This window comes from Meleagris gallopavo, chromosome 19 (genome assembly GCF_905368555.1).
Source record: "Meleagris gallopavo chromosome 19, MGAL_WU_HG_1.1, whole genome shotgun sequence".
Classification (NCBI taxonomy): Eukaryota; Metazoa; Chordata; class Aves; order Galliformes; family Phasianidae; genus Meleagris; species Meleagris gallopavo.
The window spans coordinates 8,055,209-8,073,528 of record NC_139422.1 but is presented as its reverse complement, the minus strand read 5'-3'; the positions used below and the strand labels follow the sequence as shown (position 1 = coordinate 8,073,528).

Genomic DNA, 18,320 nt, shown 5'->3' with positions numbered 1-18,320 from the left:
CTGCACTTCTGACCGTATTTGCCACCTGGAGCTTGGCCCACACAGCCTTGCTGCCCGGTGGCACAGCCTGTGAGCACTGCCTGCCCCTCAGCAGCCCCCACCCGAGCTGCTCCCAGCAGGGTTGAGCGCGACAGATGCCATCACAGACCCCGAATTCGCTCCGCGCTCCATACACTGCAAATCATTCTATTTCTTAGAGTTAGGGCACTATGGCTAGGTTGCGGTTGGACTTGATGATCTTTAAGGTGCTTTCCAAACTGAGCAGCTCTATGATCCTACGGACTATCCTACGACTCCATCTCCCCATCGCCCCACTCAGCCCCCCCATAACACCCCTCAGACGGGGCGGGACAACGCTAGCCCCGCCCCCACTTTATCCCCGTCCAATCGCTGCGCGAGGCGGTGGCGGAGGTCACGAGGGGGCGGGGCACGGCCGCCATTTTGTTTTCTGCGCGGCGGACGCGAAAGGGACCCTTAGCGACGGGGTGGCGTTGCTAAAGGAGGGGGCGGCGATCTCGCGGGACTTGGCGGCGGCGCCAAGATGGCGGAGGCGGTGTTGGAGCTGCTGGAGCGCGCGGCGCGGCGGGAGGCGCCTCTGGAGGAGCTGCGCGCACTGCGGCTCGCTGTGCAGGCCGTGCCGCCCGCCGCCCTGCGCGCCCAACTCAGCGACGAGCACCTGGCAGCGCTCTTCAACCTCCTCGGCACCAGTGAGCGGTGAGCGGCCCTTCCTGCCGTCCCCACGTCTCTCGCGGGGGTTCCCGCCTCCTCCTGCTCCCGGCCCCGTCCCCTCGGCGAGCTGCGGGTCCCGCTGAGGGGTTTCTCTCTGTCCGCGCAGGGAGCAGCTGTCCGCCTGCGTTGCCGTCCTGGAGAGGCTCCTGCAAGCCTTGGACCCGCTCTACGTGATCCAGAACCTGCGGGAGGAGCTGCGGAAGGGACTGTTTCACCCCGACGACTCCGTGAAGATCCTCTCCATATCCCAGGTACGGCCGTGATCCGACATTGAGCTCCGCGCTCATCCCAACCTACTGGGGTACTTTGCTGCAGGCTGCTGCTCTTACTGTGCAGCGTGTGAGCTTCGTGATATGCCTGCTAACCATAACACATAAAGCTGTTTGGGCAGAGATCTTTTGTAACTGAACCTTCTGTTTGTTATGGGTTGTTCTGAGTAGAGCATTCTAAGGCAGCACTGGCAGCAGGTGCCATAGAGCAAAGTGTAGCAATGTTGTATTGCTTGGGTCCCTTCCTACCTGAGGCATTCTGTGATTCTGTAGTTTGGGATGGAGCTCTGGTCATCACAGGCCCAAGTTAAAAGCAATCCCAGTTAAAAGCAGGGCCACGTTGCAGCGGACTGCCTGGGATGCTGGTCTGCTGAGTTCTGAGTGCCTCCAGAAATGATGATTTTGCCTGGGTGTCTGATCCAGACCTTGTGAGGGGAAAACATCATAAAATGAATCATAGAATGGCCTGGGTTGAAAAGGACCATAATGATCATGTAGTTTCAACCCCCTGCTATGTGCAGGGTCACTGACCACTAGACCAGGCTGCCCAGAGCCACATCCAGCCTGGCCTTGAATGCCTACAGGGATGGGGCATCCACAACCTCCTTGGGCAACCTGTTCCATTGCCTCACCACCTCTGAGTAAAAAACTCTCTCCTAATATTTAACCTAAACCTTCTCTGTCTCAGTTTAAAACCATTTCCCCTTGTCCTATCCTATTCACCCTTGTAAACAGCCATTCCTCTTTCTGTTTATATGCTCCCTTTGAGTACTGGAAGGCCACAATTAGGTCTCCCCACAGCCTTCTCCAAGCTAAACAAGCCCAGTTCACTCAACCTTTCTTCATAGGAGAAAAAAGGCTATTATGATGTTATTGAATAACTTTATTTAATTATACCCATAGGTTGGGAGGATTGTTGAAAATTCAGATGCTGTCAGAGAAATTCTCAACAGTCCTGAACTACTGCGGCAGATAATAAATTGCATTGGTGGTGAGAAAATAGCGGTGGCTAAAGAGGTAAGTGTTGCTTTCTTCCTCCTCTGTAGATGCTGCACAGAATGCCTTTTCTGCTGTTGTTGAAATGTCAGCTTGTGCTCTTTGTTAAGGAAAAAAGAGCTCATGTTGCCTGGAAGACTTTTATAATCATATAAATGACTTAAGCCCAGAATTTACTTAGATATGATTAAAAACATTTACCTAGAACTGTTTTCTTCCAATAGCTATTGGTGCATAAGTGAACTTAGAGGCCCACATTTGATGCCAGAGGTTTGAATCACAGTAACTAAAACTAGCCCTTGTCAGCAGTAGAATAATTCTCATTGAAAGGTGAATGAGAACTACCATTTTAGACAAATAGCATGATTTGATATGTTAGTAAAGAACACTGAGACTAAATCAAATCATCCTGTATTTTTTGTGTTACTATAGCAAGCAATTGTTTTTGTTTACAGGCCATCAAATCTCTCTCAAGAATAGCCCAAACACAAGATGGCTTAGAGGCTTTGTTTGTGAGCAGCTTATTAAGTGACTTGAAAAATGTCATGGCAACAAATGATGTTGTTCGGTACAGAGTGTATGAGGTAGGAATGGGATTGATGTTGTCCTGACAATTATGTGAGTTTTCTTCATGTCTCTGTTTTGTTGAGGCGAGAAGGGAGCAGGAGGAGTACAGCACTGCTGTACAGAGCTGTTAAAAACTCAGGTGTGGGAAAGAAACAGCGATGCTGAGTAGTGTATCAGTTTAGAAATGCATGACGAAGGAGGAATAATGCAGTTTAGCCATTTAGAGTTTAATGGGAATAGCAGTTCATCTTTTAAAGAAAAGCCAGGTGCATGTGCTGTCAACTTGCAGCTCTGTATGAGTCTGTTACTGGCAAGCATTTAGATTCTGAAAAAATAAAACTATATTTAATATATAAAGGATTAATCTGTGTTATAAGGTGTGTTTGGCCATTGCTATGAATAGTTATATACATGGTGTGATATTACCTTCTTTCTCCTGTGTTTTTATTTAGCTAATTGTTGAGATTTCTTCAGTGTCAGCAGACTCACTTAATTACTGTGCAAACAGTGGATTAATATCAGACTTAATTGGAGAGTTGACTGGAGATGATGTTCTGGTCAGGTACGTTATAGTGAATTTGAGATTTCCCAGACTGCTGAAGCAGTGGTACTCGACCTTATTTTAATAACCCTCTTTAAACAAAAGACCAAATAAACTGTTTGTCTGTTACAGAGCTACGTGCATAGAGATGGTGACTTCACTGGCACATACTGCCCATGGGCGTCAGTATCTTGCTCAGCAAGGAGTGATTGATAAAATTTCTAACATCATCATTGGTGCAGAGTCTGATCCTTTCTCAGGCTTCTACTTACCAGGTTACATCATGCATTTCTTATTTCCTGTGGTTACCCTTTGCAAGTATTATATGTTAAACTGAGAGGACTACTAAGCTGTTTCAAAAGCTCTTGAATGTTTTGGATAGTAGAATTCACATTGGACGTGCACAAAATACTGAAGAACGGGATTAATTTATCTTGATTTATCTTAATTTATGCTGTTACTCCACTCTGAATACTTGTTTCTTGTTGTCTCTATTAGGATTTATTAAATTCTTTGGAAACCTGGCTGTTGTAGACAGCCCGCAGCAGATCTGTGAGCGATATCCTGTCTTTATGGAAAAAGTCTTTGAAATGGCAGAAAGTCACGATCCAACCATGATTGGAGTAGCTGTGGACACACTAGGAATCCTGGGATCAAGTGTGGAAGGCAAACAGGTTTTACAGAAAGCAAGTTAGTGTCATCTTTCTTGGCAATAAAATTTTCTCAGTGTATTATAATATTAAAAACTGTATTGATAATAGTGTAATAGAGAAAAGAGTTGAAAAACATACACAGCAATCAAGGTTGTCTCTTCAAATAGCTGCATTATAGCAGATAAGGTGGTTTTTAATTGCCTTGTCAGGCATGGCAGAGCGAAATGCCTCGCAGGTGGAATTCTGGTGTCTCAAGCATTATTTGAGTCACTCTTCTCTAGTGAGCTGCAGTATATAAACTGCCAGTACGTCTGTAATTTTAGGTTCCTTTGTTTCTCCTTATCTCATGGCTTCTCAGCAGGGTGAGAAAAAATATGAACTATCATGCAATGTCACTTTTTTTTTTTCTCTCGAAGGCTGCAGTTTTTTTCTTAATATAAAATGGTTCAAATGATTGAAAGTAGGTTCTGGATTTTTTTTTTTTGTGTGTTCTTTTTGCTTCTCGTTTAAAGTGAAGAACTTAAGTGAAAAATAAGCATAAGCAGATAACTTGTAGCACTGTAGGCTGGGATTGGGGATTTCTAATCACAAATGTACTAGGGTCTAAGCTTCCCAAAGTGATTCAGTTATCTGAGACAAATAACTTTCTGGATAGTCCACAGAACAAACATAAAAGCTTTGGATTCATCCATCTTAGGTCTGTATGAAGCAAAGAGAATCTTACATTGCTTTTGTTACAGTGGATCAAGTGGATCTTTCTCAGGCTTTATATACTATGTTAGTGGTAGGAGAGCGTTGTATCATGTAACTAATTAGTAACATTGTACTTCGTCTAAGGTCTGCCTGAATTACTCAAAGAACTGTTTTCTCACTTTCAAAGGAAGCAGATTTCAGAATCTGTTAAACAAAATAGGGCACCAGGCAAAGAATGCGCCCACGGAGCTGCGGCTTCGATGCTTGGATGCTGTTTCATCTCTTCTCTACTTGCCTGTAAGTTTACTTGGTGGGTTGGTTTTCTGGTCAGTTGGTGGGTCTTTGTTTGTGTGAAGACTTATTCATAATTCTAACTAACCTTTCATATCTGTACATTTCTGTGATATGTGCAGCCAGAGCAGCAGACAGAAGATCTTTTAAGAATGACTGAGTCATGGTTCACATCCTTGTCCAGCCAACCACTGGAGCTCTTCAGGAGCATCAGTACTCAGCCGTTCCCTGATCTGCACTGTGGAGCTTTAAGGGTGTTCACTGTAAGTGTCTTTCTTTTATTAAAGATCAGGTCATGAATTGTATTGTCATACAGTTTCATGTTTTTCAGTGGAAGCCACAAATGGTGGTGTTTTATTATGTGAACTCCTGAAACAGTCAGAAATAAGGTCTTTTCCACTGTGTCTCACTTGTGTTTACCATTTAAAAAATGTAGCAAATGAGTCATGTCTGCGGTGCTCTTCTTAGAAACTTTAATTCAAAGGTGTTTTTTTTTTTTCCTTGAAATCCTATACAGGAGGTCACCACTTTGATAATTCACTTGAAATGCTAGAGAAGCACTGAACTGTATTTGGTTTCCAGTGATTAAAAACTATTATTCAGATGGTAGTTATGTAAATACTGTGTAGAATTAATATTCCACTTAATTTTTTCTGCTCTCTCTACTGTGTAACTGATTTTGGGGTGTTTTTAAAACTAAAATGAATTTTCCTTCTCTTTTTGTCTTCACATTTAGGCTATTGCAAATCAAGCTTGGGCCCAGAAGTTGATGCTCAACAGTCCAGGGTTTGTGGAATACATTGTAGACAGATCTGTGGAACCTGACAAAGCTTCCAAGGATGCCAAGTATGAACTGGTGAAGGCCCTTGTAAACTCTAAAACAATTGCAGAAATCTTTGGAAATCAGTATTACTTGAGGCTTAGGGCTTATTTGAATGAAGGCCCTTATTATGTCAAAGCAGTTTCTACTACAGCTGTGGAAGGAGCAGAATAATGTCACTGATGTCTCAATTCCCCTTCTTACAAACCACATTACTGAGATAGGTGTTAAGATGTAAGGTGTAAAAGATTCCCACACAGGAGCTGTGTGAGTGTCTCTTTAAAGGAACCTGAAGCACTTTGACTCTGTTTGAAAGGAGGGTCATGAGAGCAAATCAATTCATATAGGGCACAATGTAATTTTTCATGGAATCTCATGGCAGAGTTTTCCCGTGTACTGTTCTGAGGCAAGTAAGTACAGTAAGCATTCTGTTAACTGCTGACTGTGTCTTATTTTGCAGAAGCTGTCAATGTTTACTTAAACTGGTTTGAGTTTAGAGTTCCTATCATGTTTTCTCAGTAGATCACAGTACAATTAAAAAAAAAAAAAAAAAAAGCAAAAAAAGGTTGAGGTTTTGTAAGCTCAGATGCTGCCATAGTTTCTCTTTTTTAAAAAACATTTTTTTTATATCTGTCAAAGTTGGCACTTGCATGGAAAATATTCTTTTAGCCTGCCATAGTTCTGTTAGAAACTCTCTAAGAATAAACTGGTAACATTCTGTCCACATGAGGGAGTACAAACTGGATTCTCTTCTCTGATCAGGTTGCTGAATGTAAGTCATGTTTAAATAAGTCCTAAGTATTGTTTACACTTTATACTGAGATCACAGAAACAAACACTTAATCCTTAAACAAACAAACAGAAGTAAGCTGATGTATAAAACCAAATTGGGAGCTTTGTCTCATTAACTGTGGTTTTGGCAGCTTGTTTTGCTTGCTGAACAGGAGCACCAGCTACAAGTCTACTTCAGAACCAAATCTTAAACTGTTTATGCTATTTTTTTATTGAAGATTAATGTTTTAATGTGTTATTTAAAAAAGTACCAATTTTATTTGCCTGAGTTGGAATAAAAGGGGTAAGAACATGAAGTGTTCATGTTTAAATGCACGAACTGCATTAGAATATAAATGTAGTGCTTCATGGGCCTTCATCTTCTTCTGGAGGTGGTGGGTGAGATGAGGTACAAGGTTAGCTGGACCACCGCTCCCTTCTGTCCCCCCTGATGTGTCGGTCCATAAACAAAGATCACAATGTGTTTTATACTGAAGGTCTATCTTAGATTTGTTGGGGACATAAATCTGAAGGCAAGGTGGAGGGAGCATAATAACACATGAAACAACTGCTCTGGGGCTTATTTTAGTGTGTTAAGTCAGCTGTGCGTCTATGGAAAGTACTTGCCTGGTGTCCTCACTCTGCCAAGCGAAGTGGGATGATCGATGTAGTTGTGGAGTAACTTCTATTGCTTGTAGTACATTCAGGCTGCAGCAGAGATGTTAGCATTGCCTTCCAAAATATTGCTGGCAAGAGAACATTGCTGGCAAGGAACTGAATGGGCTCAGAAGTTGGATAGTTGGGGAGAATCTGTTAATGTCTAACAAACTGTCTGAATGCAGGTGATCTGCTTTGTTACTTATGATCAGATATGTACAAAAAATTGTCATCCAATGTTATGCTACTTCTCACTTCATCCTAGTGTGCATAATAAACATCTGCTGGAGGGAAACGCAGTATGTACTGTCTCATTTGTGAGCTGAGGGAGCACAGGAGCTGTGTGAACCTCCAAGTATGGAAAAACATAAAAGCACTAAAAAGGAAAATGTGTGACTTTGCACTTGTATTGGGGTTGAGCTTTGGTTATTCCAGGTGGCTTCTTGTGCTGGTAGTTCTAGATGAGGTGTATACTGAAATCTTGGTAAAAGAAATCAGTATAACCCTTTTCTGCAGTTCATGAGTCACTTCTGTGCACATCTTCAGCTGTTGCTTATGAAGGCTGCTCTCTGTGTCAAGTCTTTAACATCTGTTTTGCATGGTTCACGTGCCAAATACAATATATTAAAATACAGAGGTGCCAAACGAGGCATTTGTATGCACGTGTGCTTCATTTTTTTTTTGAGCTTAGAGCTCAGATCTTACCCCTTGTTATCTACATCTGTTCAGTATATGCCAATACATTTTTTTTATAGCCAAATGGTTTACATGTTACTGGTGTATCTTTATGTACAAAGGAAAACACTGGATGCACACCATGTTTCTTTGTACTCGTTTTACTTGCTTCACACAATGTACAAGGGCATGCAGCTAGAATATGTTTAAAGCTTTTGTTACTGCAACATGATAGCATTACTAATTCATTAGCTGTTGAAGGGAAGAAGCCAACTTGGAGGGGAGATTGCTGAATATGTACAGGTTAAGAAAGAAAGAATGGTGGAAGGAAATACAGCCTTCCTTCCCAAAAATTATATTTTAATCAGAGACATGGAAAGCCTCACTTTTTATTCTGTCCAAGTTAAACTGTTTGAACTTATCAATATAGGTCAGAACCCTGCAGGACACCAGGCTGTAGTACGTTTCCAGTAGCGAGCAGTCTTTCCCATCACTTGTTTCCTTCCAATCCTTAAATAGCTCATCCTCGTTCATGTTGGAAGAGGTAAAAATGAATTTATAGCAGCATCGATTGTAGCTGATGTGCTTTTCCCCAGAAAAGCGAGAGCTGTGAATGGGAGTGATGCCAGCTTTCTTAGCACAGATCCCAACGAAGACATCGGCAGGCACTGAAGTTGGCACCTCCTGGGCAGCCACAAACACCTTGCGCACGACGTCCTGCGACATGACGAAGGCTCTCCTGTCACAGTAATCCGGGTAAAACTCCTCGGGGTATTGATGGATGGGGACAAAGCTGGGGCTCTGGGGGTCTCTGTCAGGCACCCCTTGATGGATGACCCTCCCACTGTAGACATCCTCTAGTTGAGTCAAGCTGAGCAAGTATCCAGCCAGGCTGGGAATGCCAACAAACATTTCTTCGTCTGTCTTAAGGGTATACCTTGCGTGAGGACAGAAAGTCACCACCCACTCCACAATCATCATCATCTTCTGTGTCTGAGTTGCAGGACAATCGATGAAGCTGCCCTCGATAATATCTCTGTGCTTTTGCGACTCTTCATCAATCTCCTGCTGGGCTTCTACCGAAGCTGGCCTTCCCAAAGCAAACAAAGTGAGGACAGCATAACCCGTGGTGTCTGTCACATTGCCCCACGTCTGCCTGATGGCATTGCGCCTCGTCCTGTTTCCTGGGCTGCTGCAGACGAGAACAAGCAGAAATATCTCTTGATCAGAGCACGCTGTGCTGCTGACAGTGTAAGACCTGGAGAGGTTGGCCTTCAACGAGGCTGTGTCCAGCTTCCTGGCCCGCTCCCTGATCTCCAGGGCCTTCGCATCGCTGTAGGAGAGAGGTAAGGACCGCAGGAAGTATTCCTCCAGCAAGTCTGCCCCGAAAAGCAGCATGTGGAACAGCAGGACATTGAACAGAACAAAGCACCACTGGTGGGTCCGGAGTCTGCACAGCTGGGAAAGAAACACACCTGGGTGCTGAGGATTTTATTTTGTCTCACGTTCATAGTACATATCATGAAAGTTTCAAGCAAAATGGAACTGTGGCTTGTAGATGTGTACATCATTAAGTCTACAGCTTTTTACTTCCTACAAACCTTGTGGTGCAGGGAGAGCTTAAGCTGAGATGCACATTAATGTGCTGTACATTAAATGTCTCATCTCTGCGCATCCATCTGTGGATATGCTGAGGAATAACTGAATATTTGAATGCTTTCTGCCTGTTTTAGCTTGTTACTGAAGGCGTGAGATATTAATGAAGATCAGTTGCATCCTCAGAGGCTAGCCTTGGCACTTGATCTGACAGAACCATGGGAAATGGGGTAAGAGGGGGAAAGGGGAACCATTACTGCACAGAATTGGACCGTATCGCTCAGGACCAAGGCCCCATCTCAGCCCAGGGCTGCTCCCCACCCCTCCTGCTCCCCGCTGTGCTGCTGGCCCAGCTGCTCCCCACCCAGCGCCGGCTCTGAGCTGGTGGGACACATCTCACTGCCTCATGCTGTGCCCACACCCCACACCTGGGCACCCACCTGCATGGCCGTGGGCAGCAGCTCCTGGAGCAGCGTCCCCTCGGGCGGCAGCGCCTGTCTGGGGGCTGCAGGGTTGGGTTACCTCCCCATACCCACGCACAGCTTCACTTCTCCTGCTGTGGGGAGGAAAGATGATCCGAAGGCTGATTGTGTTGCAGCTGCAGCAAACACAAAGCCAAGTTCTAGCCTTTCCCTCTACTCTTTGTTGACACTCAGGAGGGGTTTGTGTGATGTCTGTGAGGTCTTGGGGGAATGACAGAGTGCAGCTGCACTGGGGGCACTTCAGTGAAATGCTGTTGTGGCACAGAGCTGTGCTACCTGCCCACCCATCACTTACAGTTCTAAAGGAGTGCGTGTGTTGGTGCTTTAGTGGTGGTGGCACCCAGGGCATCCCCACAACACCCCCAAAAAGTAGTGTGGAACCATGGGGGAAAAGAGTCCCACCTTCTCCTTGGGCAGCTGTTGTAATGGTGGCAGGAGAAGTGCCCCACTGTGAGCAATGGGATCACCCGGATCTCCTTTCTGGGCTGCCCACAGGGCTCCAGGTTTGGCTGGAGCAAGGTTGGGTCCCCACAGTCCTCACAGAGCTGTGCTGTGAAGCTTGGCAAGCTGTCTGCGTGGGTAATGTCACTTAAGTGTGTTCTCCGGAATAAAAAGCTGATCAGGAAATATTTTTCATGTATAATAATACAGCACTACAGCACCAGATACGCATTCTGAGAAAAAAAAATTCCTCCTTTGAAGATGCTCTGTCTCCAGCTAAACTATTTAATAAGCAAATAAACACTGGTATTTGAAACCGCTTCCATGACAAATATTGGCTTTCCCAATTGTGCGTTTTTAAAACAATAATAAGCCCCACATGTGCATCAGCCTGCTGCAATTACACGCAGCATGGTGCCTGCAGTGCTGGAGCCCTTCCTTCTGCTCAGCATTGTGATGGCAGGGCTTGATTCAAACAGCCACGTGTACACCCAAAATATATGCAGATTTCTGTTTTCCGACCAAAGCTGCTCCTTATGGCTAAACTGATGAGTTTTATCTGCGTTCAGGAGAAACCTCACTCCTCATGAGGTTCAATAGCCTCCAGAAAAGGGAATTCCATGTCCTTGAGGGGCTGAGCTCAGGTCTGGGCACCTCCCTGTGTGCAGAGAGCACCAGGGACTGCACAGGGGCTCCTCTGGGTCTTAATAACAGCATCGGTGGTGATAAATAGAGGAAGACAATAGTTTTGGTCTTAGTCACCTAATAGTGATGTTTTTGCTGGCAGTTATGATTCAGCTCCTGCAAGCAGTTCTTCACCCTCAATTCTCCACAAAGCTGGGGAGGTGATGGGGGAGATGGTTTTACAGAGCTTAATCGCGCTTATTTCATTTGGGTTTTGATATTTAATGTTCCTCAGGGTGTTAAATGAAGGTAGAAAACTTACAAACAAGGCAGCAATCCAGAGAGCTGGCAAATAGCTCAGCCCCTCTGCACCCCCGTAAGGGCATCTTTTTCTATTTCATGGCTCAATTGACTCAGTTGACTACACTGAAAATATGTTTTGTAGCCAAGCTCCCGGCATTCATTCTTTCTTTGCATACATCAGGCTTGGAATTACAGAGCTCTATCTTTCTCTGTGTGTGTTTGATTATTGCTTCTTGAGTTCAATGACAGCTTTGACAACCATCTCCCGCTGTGTTTCTCGATACAGACAGCTCAAACCCTCTGTGTGTTCTCTCAGCATTACATTCAGCATCAGAAACACAGAACTAAATACCGGCTGAATGGAGAGAGCATTAACGGTTGCAAAACATGGAGCTGGAGAGCTCAGGCACAGCCACAGTCTTTGCTCGGCTCCATAGCATGGAGGTGTGCTGGACTTTGCTCCTTTGTTCCTCCCCAGATGACTTTCTCTCTCTGCCTCTGACTCATCCATGCCATCGCCTCCCACAGATGTATTTATTGCTCCTCCAGACACAAAGCTCTGGAGCTGCCCCTCACCCTGAGCTGTGCCCCCTGTGCTCCCACAGTGAGACTGCACAGGTCCCACGATGACTCAAGGTTGCATTAAACTGCAGCTGCTGGGAAAGATGCACAGGGCATTGCTGGCTGGAGCCGGAATGGCTCTCCAAAGAGAAGTGAACATTCCTATAAACGTTAGCAAAGCACTGGAGGAGGGGAAGAGCAGCATCTCTGGGCAGTGCCAGCACTGGGAGAGAGGGCACTCGGCTCTCATGGTGAGAAAATGCTGTGGGCTGGGAAGGGGCAGGGAGCATGGGGGGGAGCAGCCGGCACCGCTTTGGCACAGACACTGCGTGGGACGTCGTGCCAGCTGTCACTGAGATGTCCACGCGACGTGGGGCAACCTTCAGGCTGAAGGCAACGAATGCCCACATGGTCCCGTTGGCTCTCCAGCCCTATTGGCTCTATTTGACCCTCTCTGTGCAGTGCGGTGGCATGCTCCCAGCTCAGGTCCCAGTGCACGAAGATTCTTTTCCCTTCTGGCTCTTTCTCTTACATTTTTCACATCTTTTTCCTGCCCATCCCCATCGTATTTTTAAGTAATTCCTCCCCCAGCCTGTGCTCACCCCGCGTGTCACCGCGCCGCCGCCCCCTCTCCTCGCAGAGCTGCGCATTAACATTTTGCACCCGCTAATGGGAGGCAATTAGTGAATGAAGAATAACTTCTCCTTCTTAAAAGCACGTTGGGTCAGGAAGCGTCACATGGATGGATGGCACAGGCGGCACGGATCGCTTTTCTCTCGAACGACTCCGAGTGTAGGAGAGCCCATATGGAGAGGGAGGAGGAGGAAGGGATGCTGCGAGAGAAGCACGAAGTCTGCTCATGGGAAGCGGCGTAAACCCGGAGAGCGTTTGGGGAGGGAGCGGAGCTGCGGCACCGCGGTGGCACCGCGCGGGCATCGCGCTCCGGGGCCGCTCCGTTACCCGTTTCCCTGGGGCAGCGGCCGCTCCCAGCCCGGGCGGGGCCGCGTTACGGCAGCGGTGCCCCCCCGGGAGATCAGTACCGGCCGCGCAGCACGGCCCGGGCCCGGCGCCCGGCACAAATATTGACGCGACCCTATCCAAAATAAAACAAACAGAAACCCATCCCTCGCACCGAGGGAGGCGGCGGGGCGGCCGGCAGGTGGCAGCGCGGGGCAGCGGCCGGGCCGGGCCGTACCGGGCACCGGCAGAGGGAGCAGCGCCGTGGCGGCACCCCGCACCGAGCCGAGCCGTGCCGTGCCGTGCCGTACCACAACATCTCCCGGGCGGGCAGCACGGCAGGAGCCGAGCCGAACCGAGCCGTGTCGTGTCGGTGTGTGTTGAGGGCACACCGCTCCCGCCCCCGTTCCGCCTCCCAACTTCCCGGCACCTGTTGCTGCCGCCGCCCCTCCCGGCATGCGGAGCGCCCGGCCGACCCGCGGGCTGCTGCGGGGCGCGCCGTGATGGGCGGCCGCCACCGGGAGCGGCACCGGCACCGGGAGCGCGCTGCCGCCGCCCGTGCCCGCGTCCGCGCCCGCCGGGGGCAGCGCCCGGCCGGAGGCTCCGGCAGCGCGGGGCGCCGATGCTCTGCTCCGCTTCGCCCCTCCGGGCGCCCGCGCCGCTGCGCTGATGCCGTTCTCGGGCGAGGAGCGGAGCCTGCAGGGGATCTACAAACCCGCGGCGCCGGCGGAGGGCAGGGCGGGCGGCGGGGCTGCCGTCTGCGCCGAGTGTTACACCAACCGCACCTTCGTGTACGACGATGGCAGCGCCCACAGGTACGGCTGTGGGGCCGGGGGGGCACCGGGCACCGACGGAGGGGAAGGGAAGAGAAGGGAAGGGAAGGGACGAACAGGGGCGGCTGTGTCGGGACCCCTGGTGCACCGAAGGACCTCGTCCCCTCCCCTCGGCACGAAGTTTCTGCGGGAAAATTCGGCCCCCTCGAACATCCAGACGGGTGGCCGAGCGCTGAAGCTGTCGTGAAGCCCGAGGACCGCGCATTGCACACGCGGGAGAAGCTCGAACCCTGCCGAGCGTGGCACGTCCCAGCCTGGGCTCTGTGTTGGGAGGGTTCTGTGCCGAAGTTACGATGGCTGGGGCTGCGGGCAGAGCTGCTCTGTGGGGTCACAGCAGACGATGCCGTCTTTGTGTGCCCAGCACCCATTGAACGGGGGATGCGTTGCTGTCGGAGAACCCCGGCTTTTCCTGACAGCTCCGTAATGCAATCATTCCTCTGATTGCATTTATTGGCTTTCGTGCTCGTCACATATTAACAGAACAAATGAAGTGGGTGCATCAGTTCGCTGTTGGCAGATAAGGACTCGGGTTTGTGGGTTTGTGCCTAGAGTTGGATGACTGTGGTGTTGTGGTGTTTTTTTTTATGTCGACATCTCACTGTGATTTAGGGGCACTGTCTCTTGTTCCTAAGAGACTAGATAGAAAGATAAGGAGCAGTGTAGCCGATGAACTCTATCACCTTCAAAGCATTTCTGCTGGCCGGGTAACATGCTGTCGTTGAACATTGATTCCTGTGGTTGGAACTCCTATCGCCACCCCCTGCTGTCCTCTGCCAGAGGCACAATGTCCCGCACAAAGGAGGGATTGCAGTGCCTCAGGGACTCGGACAGCATCACCTGTATGTGCATATGCTGTCTGTCCCCCAGTCTAGGCTTTGTGGGTGTTCAGGGGTGGTGGTGAAGCTGTAGTGCACTCCTGGAACGACTTTGCTCATTGCACACCTGTGTGTGGTGTGTTTCAGACCCTGTCCTTGATGAGTTATGGAGCACAGCTGTGTGTGTGAACAGGTTTGGGCTGGGGATGCAGCTGGTGGGGGACTGGGGCTGTAACAATGCAGGAAAACGACAAGCTCAGCCTGCAGCTATTGCTCCTTTTTATTTGTTCTACAGTACTGCTTGGTGTAATTTATCCTCATCTAACACACGACAACACAACACTTGTCCAAAGGTCTTCTCCTCTGTCTTTTCCAATATGTAGAGAAGAGCTTGGGTTTTAATTACGATTACACAGCTCAGTGTGTCTGTAACCCCCTCCAGCTCTGTGGAGGCCGCAGTGCCATCACATTCTATCTCTGTGTGCCTGCCCAGCACCCAGCACACTGCCCGCAGGGCTGCTCTGGCCCCTGGCTCCAACCTGGTGCAGCTGCAGCTCTGCTGTGTGCAGAAGGCACTGAAGGTTTGTGTTCAGGGGACTTTGGCAGCAACGCTGGCCCCTCTGAGATAAGTGATGTTTCTGTTATCCCGTCACTCTGCAAATCTAAGGATGGTTTAAAACAGGTTCCATCTTCTCTGTCACCACCATCTGTGGGTGTAGATGTCTTTGTGCTTTCCCCCCATCCTTTATAAGTGGGTGAGCACCCCCAAGCTCCTCGCAGTCAGGAAGAAAGGGGTTAACAGCAAAAGCACTTAAAAGTATGTTTGGAGAGCAAATATGCATTTCTGGCACTCAGAAGGTACGAAGAACCTAAATTTTGCTTCCCTACATCATGGGAAATCTGGGTAAATGTTTACACAGGGAGCAGTCATTTAGGGAATAGAGGATTTCCTCTGGGCCGGAGCTGCTCTTCCCCTGCCTTGCCCATGTAAGGGCACGGGTGCAGAGCAGTGATGGATGGGGGCCATATGGAAGGGCTCACACAAACACACCCTGTGCGAGTCGGGGGCCGGAGGGAGAGGAGCGGTGTGCAGGGGATGCGGCTGCTCCACCCGCTGCGTCCCATGGGTTATTTGAGAAGAAAGAGGTGAAATGGGATGGTGTGCACCATGACACCTGGAGAAGGGGTTTAGGAACATCGCGTCTTTGTCTTTGACGGATGTGGCTTTTCTCAGGTCGGTTTTTAATGCCTCTTCCAGGGATGGCAGAGTCTGTCTGTCCCAGTGCTGGGCTGGGAGCGGCTGGGCGGGCGTAGGGGAGGGCTGGGAGTGGGGCTGGGGGGAACCTCGTGCTCCTGGTTCTGTGCATTGAGTCTGTCTGTGACCCATCCCTGTGCTGTGGGAGTGCAGTCCTGGAGCCAACAGCTGCTTCCTTTTCCACTTTCAGAAACGAATGGGGAGATGCTTCTTGGATGGATGCTCGGAGTGAGCTGGGCTCTGCAGCTAGTTAGTAACAGTTCTGCTGGGCCAGGTTATGGGCTCAGGCATTTATTGCCTTTCCAAAAGTCACCGGTGTGGGTTGCAACAGCCGTGGGGCACCTCAGCCTCCCTGCTCCACAAGGAATTGCAACAGGGAGCCAAGGGCCACGCACCACGTATTCTTGATGTTTATGTAGCAGAGATAAGAAGGATTTTTGCTCTTGTTTTGCTCAGCTGATGAGGAAAGGGCAGCGTGTGGCTCTGAATGAGGGCTCGACACTCAGGGCCGGGCACCTTGGGGATGTTTAAAACTGCTGTGGGAGAGCACCTTGTGGCATACATGGGAATATGGATTGGTTCTTGAGAGGGCCTTCCCCAGTGAGGGACACCTGAGTGCTGCGTGTCCTCACTGCAGCATGCTGCTGCTGCTGGCACCCCTCACTGGAGGGCACCAAGGCAGAACACTGCCCTTGCTCAAGGCATTTTCTGCTTTGCAAAAATATTTGCAGCCTCTCTCTGGTTGCTCCCCATCCTCCATTGGTGACCTCGTCCCGACCTTCGCTCACAGTTCCCAAGTGCTGCACTCCATTTAGTTTGGAGCCTCTTTGTGTTTCTCTTGCATCCACGCCAAACTGTGCTGGCGTGTGGAATATCTCATTCATTCTTCTCTTGAATAAAAGCAGACAGAGGGCTGCATGAGGCTGAGCACAGTGCCTGCACCTACCCCAGGCACCACCCCCCCATGCAGATGTGGGGCTGGGGGCTCAGCACTCACAGATGGGTGGTCTCATCTCTCCCATCTCATCTCACCTCCCTTTCATCTCTTCTCAATCCAGCTAAAGTCTCCTATTGATCTATCTCGTCTCTGTTGGTACAAAGTGCTTCTCATCCCCACAGCCCTCTGGGGAGGGGAACCTGAACTGCTGTGCATTTCCCTGTGGTGTCACAGCCGCTCCCAATGTTCTGTTTGTTTTTCTGACCACCACTGGCAGTCAGCTGCTGGCTCTGTGCAGTTATCTGCGGTGTCTTTGGCTCTTTTCTGACTGCTAAATAAGCAGCCCTTTTGCTGCCTGTGCAGGACAGTGATTTTTTTTCTCTCCCTTCTGTATTAGCCGACATTTACTGATGCTAATTTTCACCTGGCATTTAATCATCAGATCACACGGATCCTCCATCACCTTTTCACAGTCACATTTTGGCCTGACCACGCTGTGTAATTTGGAGTCATCGCCACTGCTTCTGAACTCACAGAGCAGCAATGAGCCCTGTGGGGCCCCAGGAACAACATTTGCCTCTGCGTTGCCCTTCTGTTTGTTCCCTGTCTGCTGCCGACAGCCACCCCCCCACCTCAACCCATGGCTGTGTCTGGCAGGTGGGCTGACAGCCCGCCTCATGGGGCTCATTTCTGCAGTCTTTGTATCCCGACTGTGAAAAGACTCTTCCTCCTCCCACGCCTCCCTATTATTTTCTGCTCTAATAGAAGAGATCGTGCTGCAGGGGTCTGGAGCGCCGAGAAGTTTCTTCTCCCTTTTTGTTCCTGATGCTTGTAGCAGGTTGGGGCTGTGCAGGAGGGAGAATTTACCCAGCAGATCGTCAGCAAGAATTAGCGGTGCCCTGATCTTACGCACTTTTTAATTTGTGTTGTGAGTCTCTAAAGTGTTGGGCATCGTTGAGTTTGGTTGAGCACACAACAGCTGGGGGGGGGAGGGATGCTGTGCTGGGGACCCCAGAGAAACCCTTGGCTGATGGAAATTGTGGTTCTGGTGGTTTCTCAGCTCAGAAATCCCAGCGGGTCCAATGTGGCCTTGTGGCACAGCAGCTCCTTCCTTCCTGCAGTGTCCATCCTTGTTACTGGATCTCTTGAGCTTTGAGGAGGATCTGCTTTTAGGGGAACTTACACAGGCTTCCAGGGCACCTTGCAAAATGCTGAGGACAAAGGGCCGCGTCCTTGCTGAGAAGGGCCAAACTCAGGGAACCCCAGTTCGGAGCTCACACGGGGAAGATGCTGTTTAATGGTGTAATTAATCCATAAATAGCTCCAGGGATTGCTGGGTCAGTGGTTTCCCAGCAGGGTCAGCGGTCTCTGCCCTCAGGATGGCTGCGTTTCGGATAATTCCCCCGCCAGGAGCCGTTCCCGGCCGGGAGGGGTCGGGCTGAATGGCAGCGCTGGGTCGGGGGCTCCGCCCGTTCTCCGCTCCTCTTTAGGGGGATTCGGCCCCCGGAGCACAGAGAGGTGGTGGAGGGGTCCTGGGCTCTGTGGGGGGCCGTAGGGAAATGGGGCCGTGTGCTGTGCTGGGAGCGATCACCCAGCTCGTTTGCGTTCTATTTGCATATTTGCACAATGAACCAAACCGGCTGCAAATGAACCGCTGTGCCTCATTGCCTGGCTGTCGGCTGTTGGCTTTGCCTTGGGGTGCGGCTCTGGGGGGAACTCAGCAGCGTTTTGGCTACCTGCTCCCAGAGGTCCTTCTCTGCCCTGAGCGCTGCTCCTCTCCTCATCCCCTCCTTGCAATTCCTCTCCACTCGTTTCTGACTTTGCCCAGCAGTGCCCTGTGCCCAGCCCAGCAGA

The 18,320-nt window shown here is 49.5% G+C and overlaps 3 protein-coding genes across 8 annotated transcripts in view; 2 read left to right on the top strand and 1 right to left on the bottom strand.

The window, feature by feature from the left end:
- The first annotated feature begins 440 nt into the window (after nucleotides 1-440).
- Nucleotides 441-7,282, top strand: PSMD5 (proteasome 26S subunit, non-ATPase 5). Its single transcript, XM_085239361.1, has 10 exons — nucleotides 441-714; nucleotides 836-980; nucleotides 1,902-2,015; nucleotides 2,450-2,578; nucleotides 3,014-3,123; nucleotides 3,235-3,377; nucleotides 3,601-3,792; nucleotides 4,636-4,745; nucleotides 4,862-5,002; nucleotides 5,476-7,282. Exons 1-10 carry the CDS (start codon nucleotides 542-544, stop codon nucleotides 5,731-5,733), a joined length of 1,515 nt encoding a protein of 504 aa, XP_085095487.1. The 5' UTR covers nucleotides 441-541; the 3' UTR covers nucleotides 5,734-7,282.
- A 546-nt stretch (nucleotides 7,283-7,828) lies between these two features.
- On the bottom strand, nucleotides 7,829-9,544 carry B3GALT9 (beta-1,3-galactosyltransferase 9). Its single transcript, XM_031556281.2, has one exon. The coding sequence runs from the start codon at nucleotides 9,058-9,060 to the stop codon at nucleotides 8,023-8,025; it is 1,038 nt and encodes a 345-aa protein (XP_031412141.2). The 5' UTR covers nucleotides 9,061-9,544; the 3' UTR covers nucleotides 7,829-8,022.
- Nucleotides 9,545-13,100: 3,556 nt separating this feature from the next.
- The window catches only part of KCNT1 (potassium sodium-activated channel subfamily T member 1), a 56,445-nt gene continuing 51,225 nt past the window's right edge, over nucleotides 13,101-18,320 (top strand). For 2 of the 6 annotated variants that reach the window (XM_085239740.1, XM_085239743.1), the window contains exon 1: nucleotides 13,102-13,441. In XM_085239740.1, coding sequence (XP_085095866.1) covers nucleotides 13,296-13,441 — 146 coding nt within the window. In that variant the 5' untranslated portion in view covers nucleotides 13,102-13,295. Of the gene's footprint in view, nucleotides 13,442-18,320 lie in introns of all 6 variants that reach the window. The other 4 variants (XM_085239741.1, XM_085239739.1, XM_085239746.1 and 1 more) reach the window with 3 other exon arrangements.

What these genes read in the sequence shown, in the direction of transcription:
- PSMD5 (XM_085239361.1), top strand. Translation starts at nt 542, where the DNA reads ATGGCGGAGGCGGTGTTGGAGCTGCTGGAGCGCGCGGCGCGGCGGGAG. An exon ending in CTCCTCGGCACCAGTGAGCG is followed by an intron (nt 715 to 835) that starts GTGAGCGGCCCT and finishes CTGTCCGCGCAG; the next exon opens with GGAGCAGCTGTCCGCCTGCG. An exon ending in TTCGGTACAGAGTGTATGAG is followed by an intron (nt 2,579 to 3,013) that starts GTAGGAATGGGA and finishes GTTTTTATTTAG; the next exon opens with CTAATTGTTGAGATTTCTTC.
- B3GALT9 (XM_031556281.2), bottom strand. Translation starts at nt 9,060, where the DNA reads ATGCTGCTTTTCGGGGCAGACTTGCTGGAGGAATACTTCCTGCGGTCC.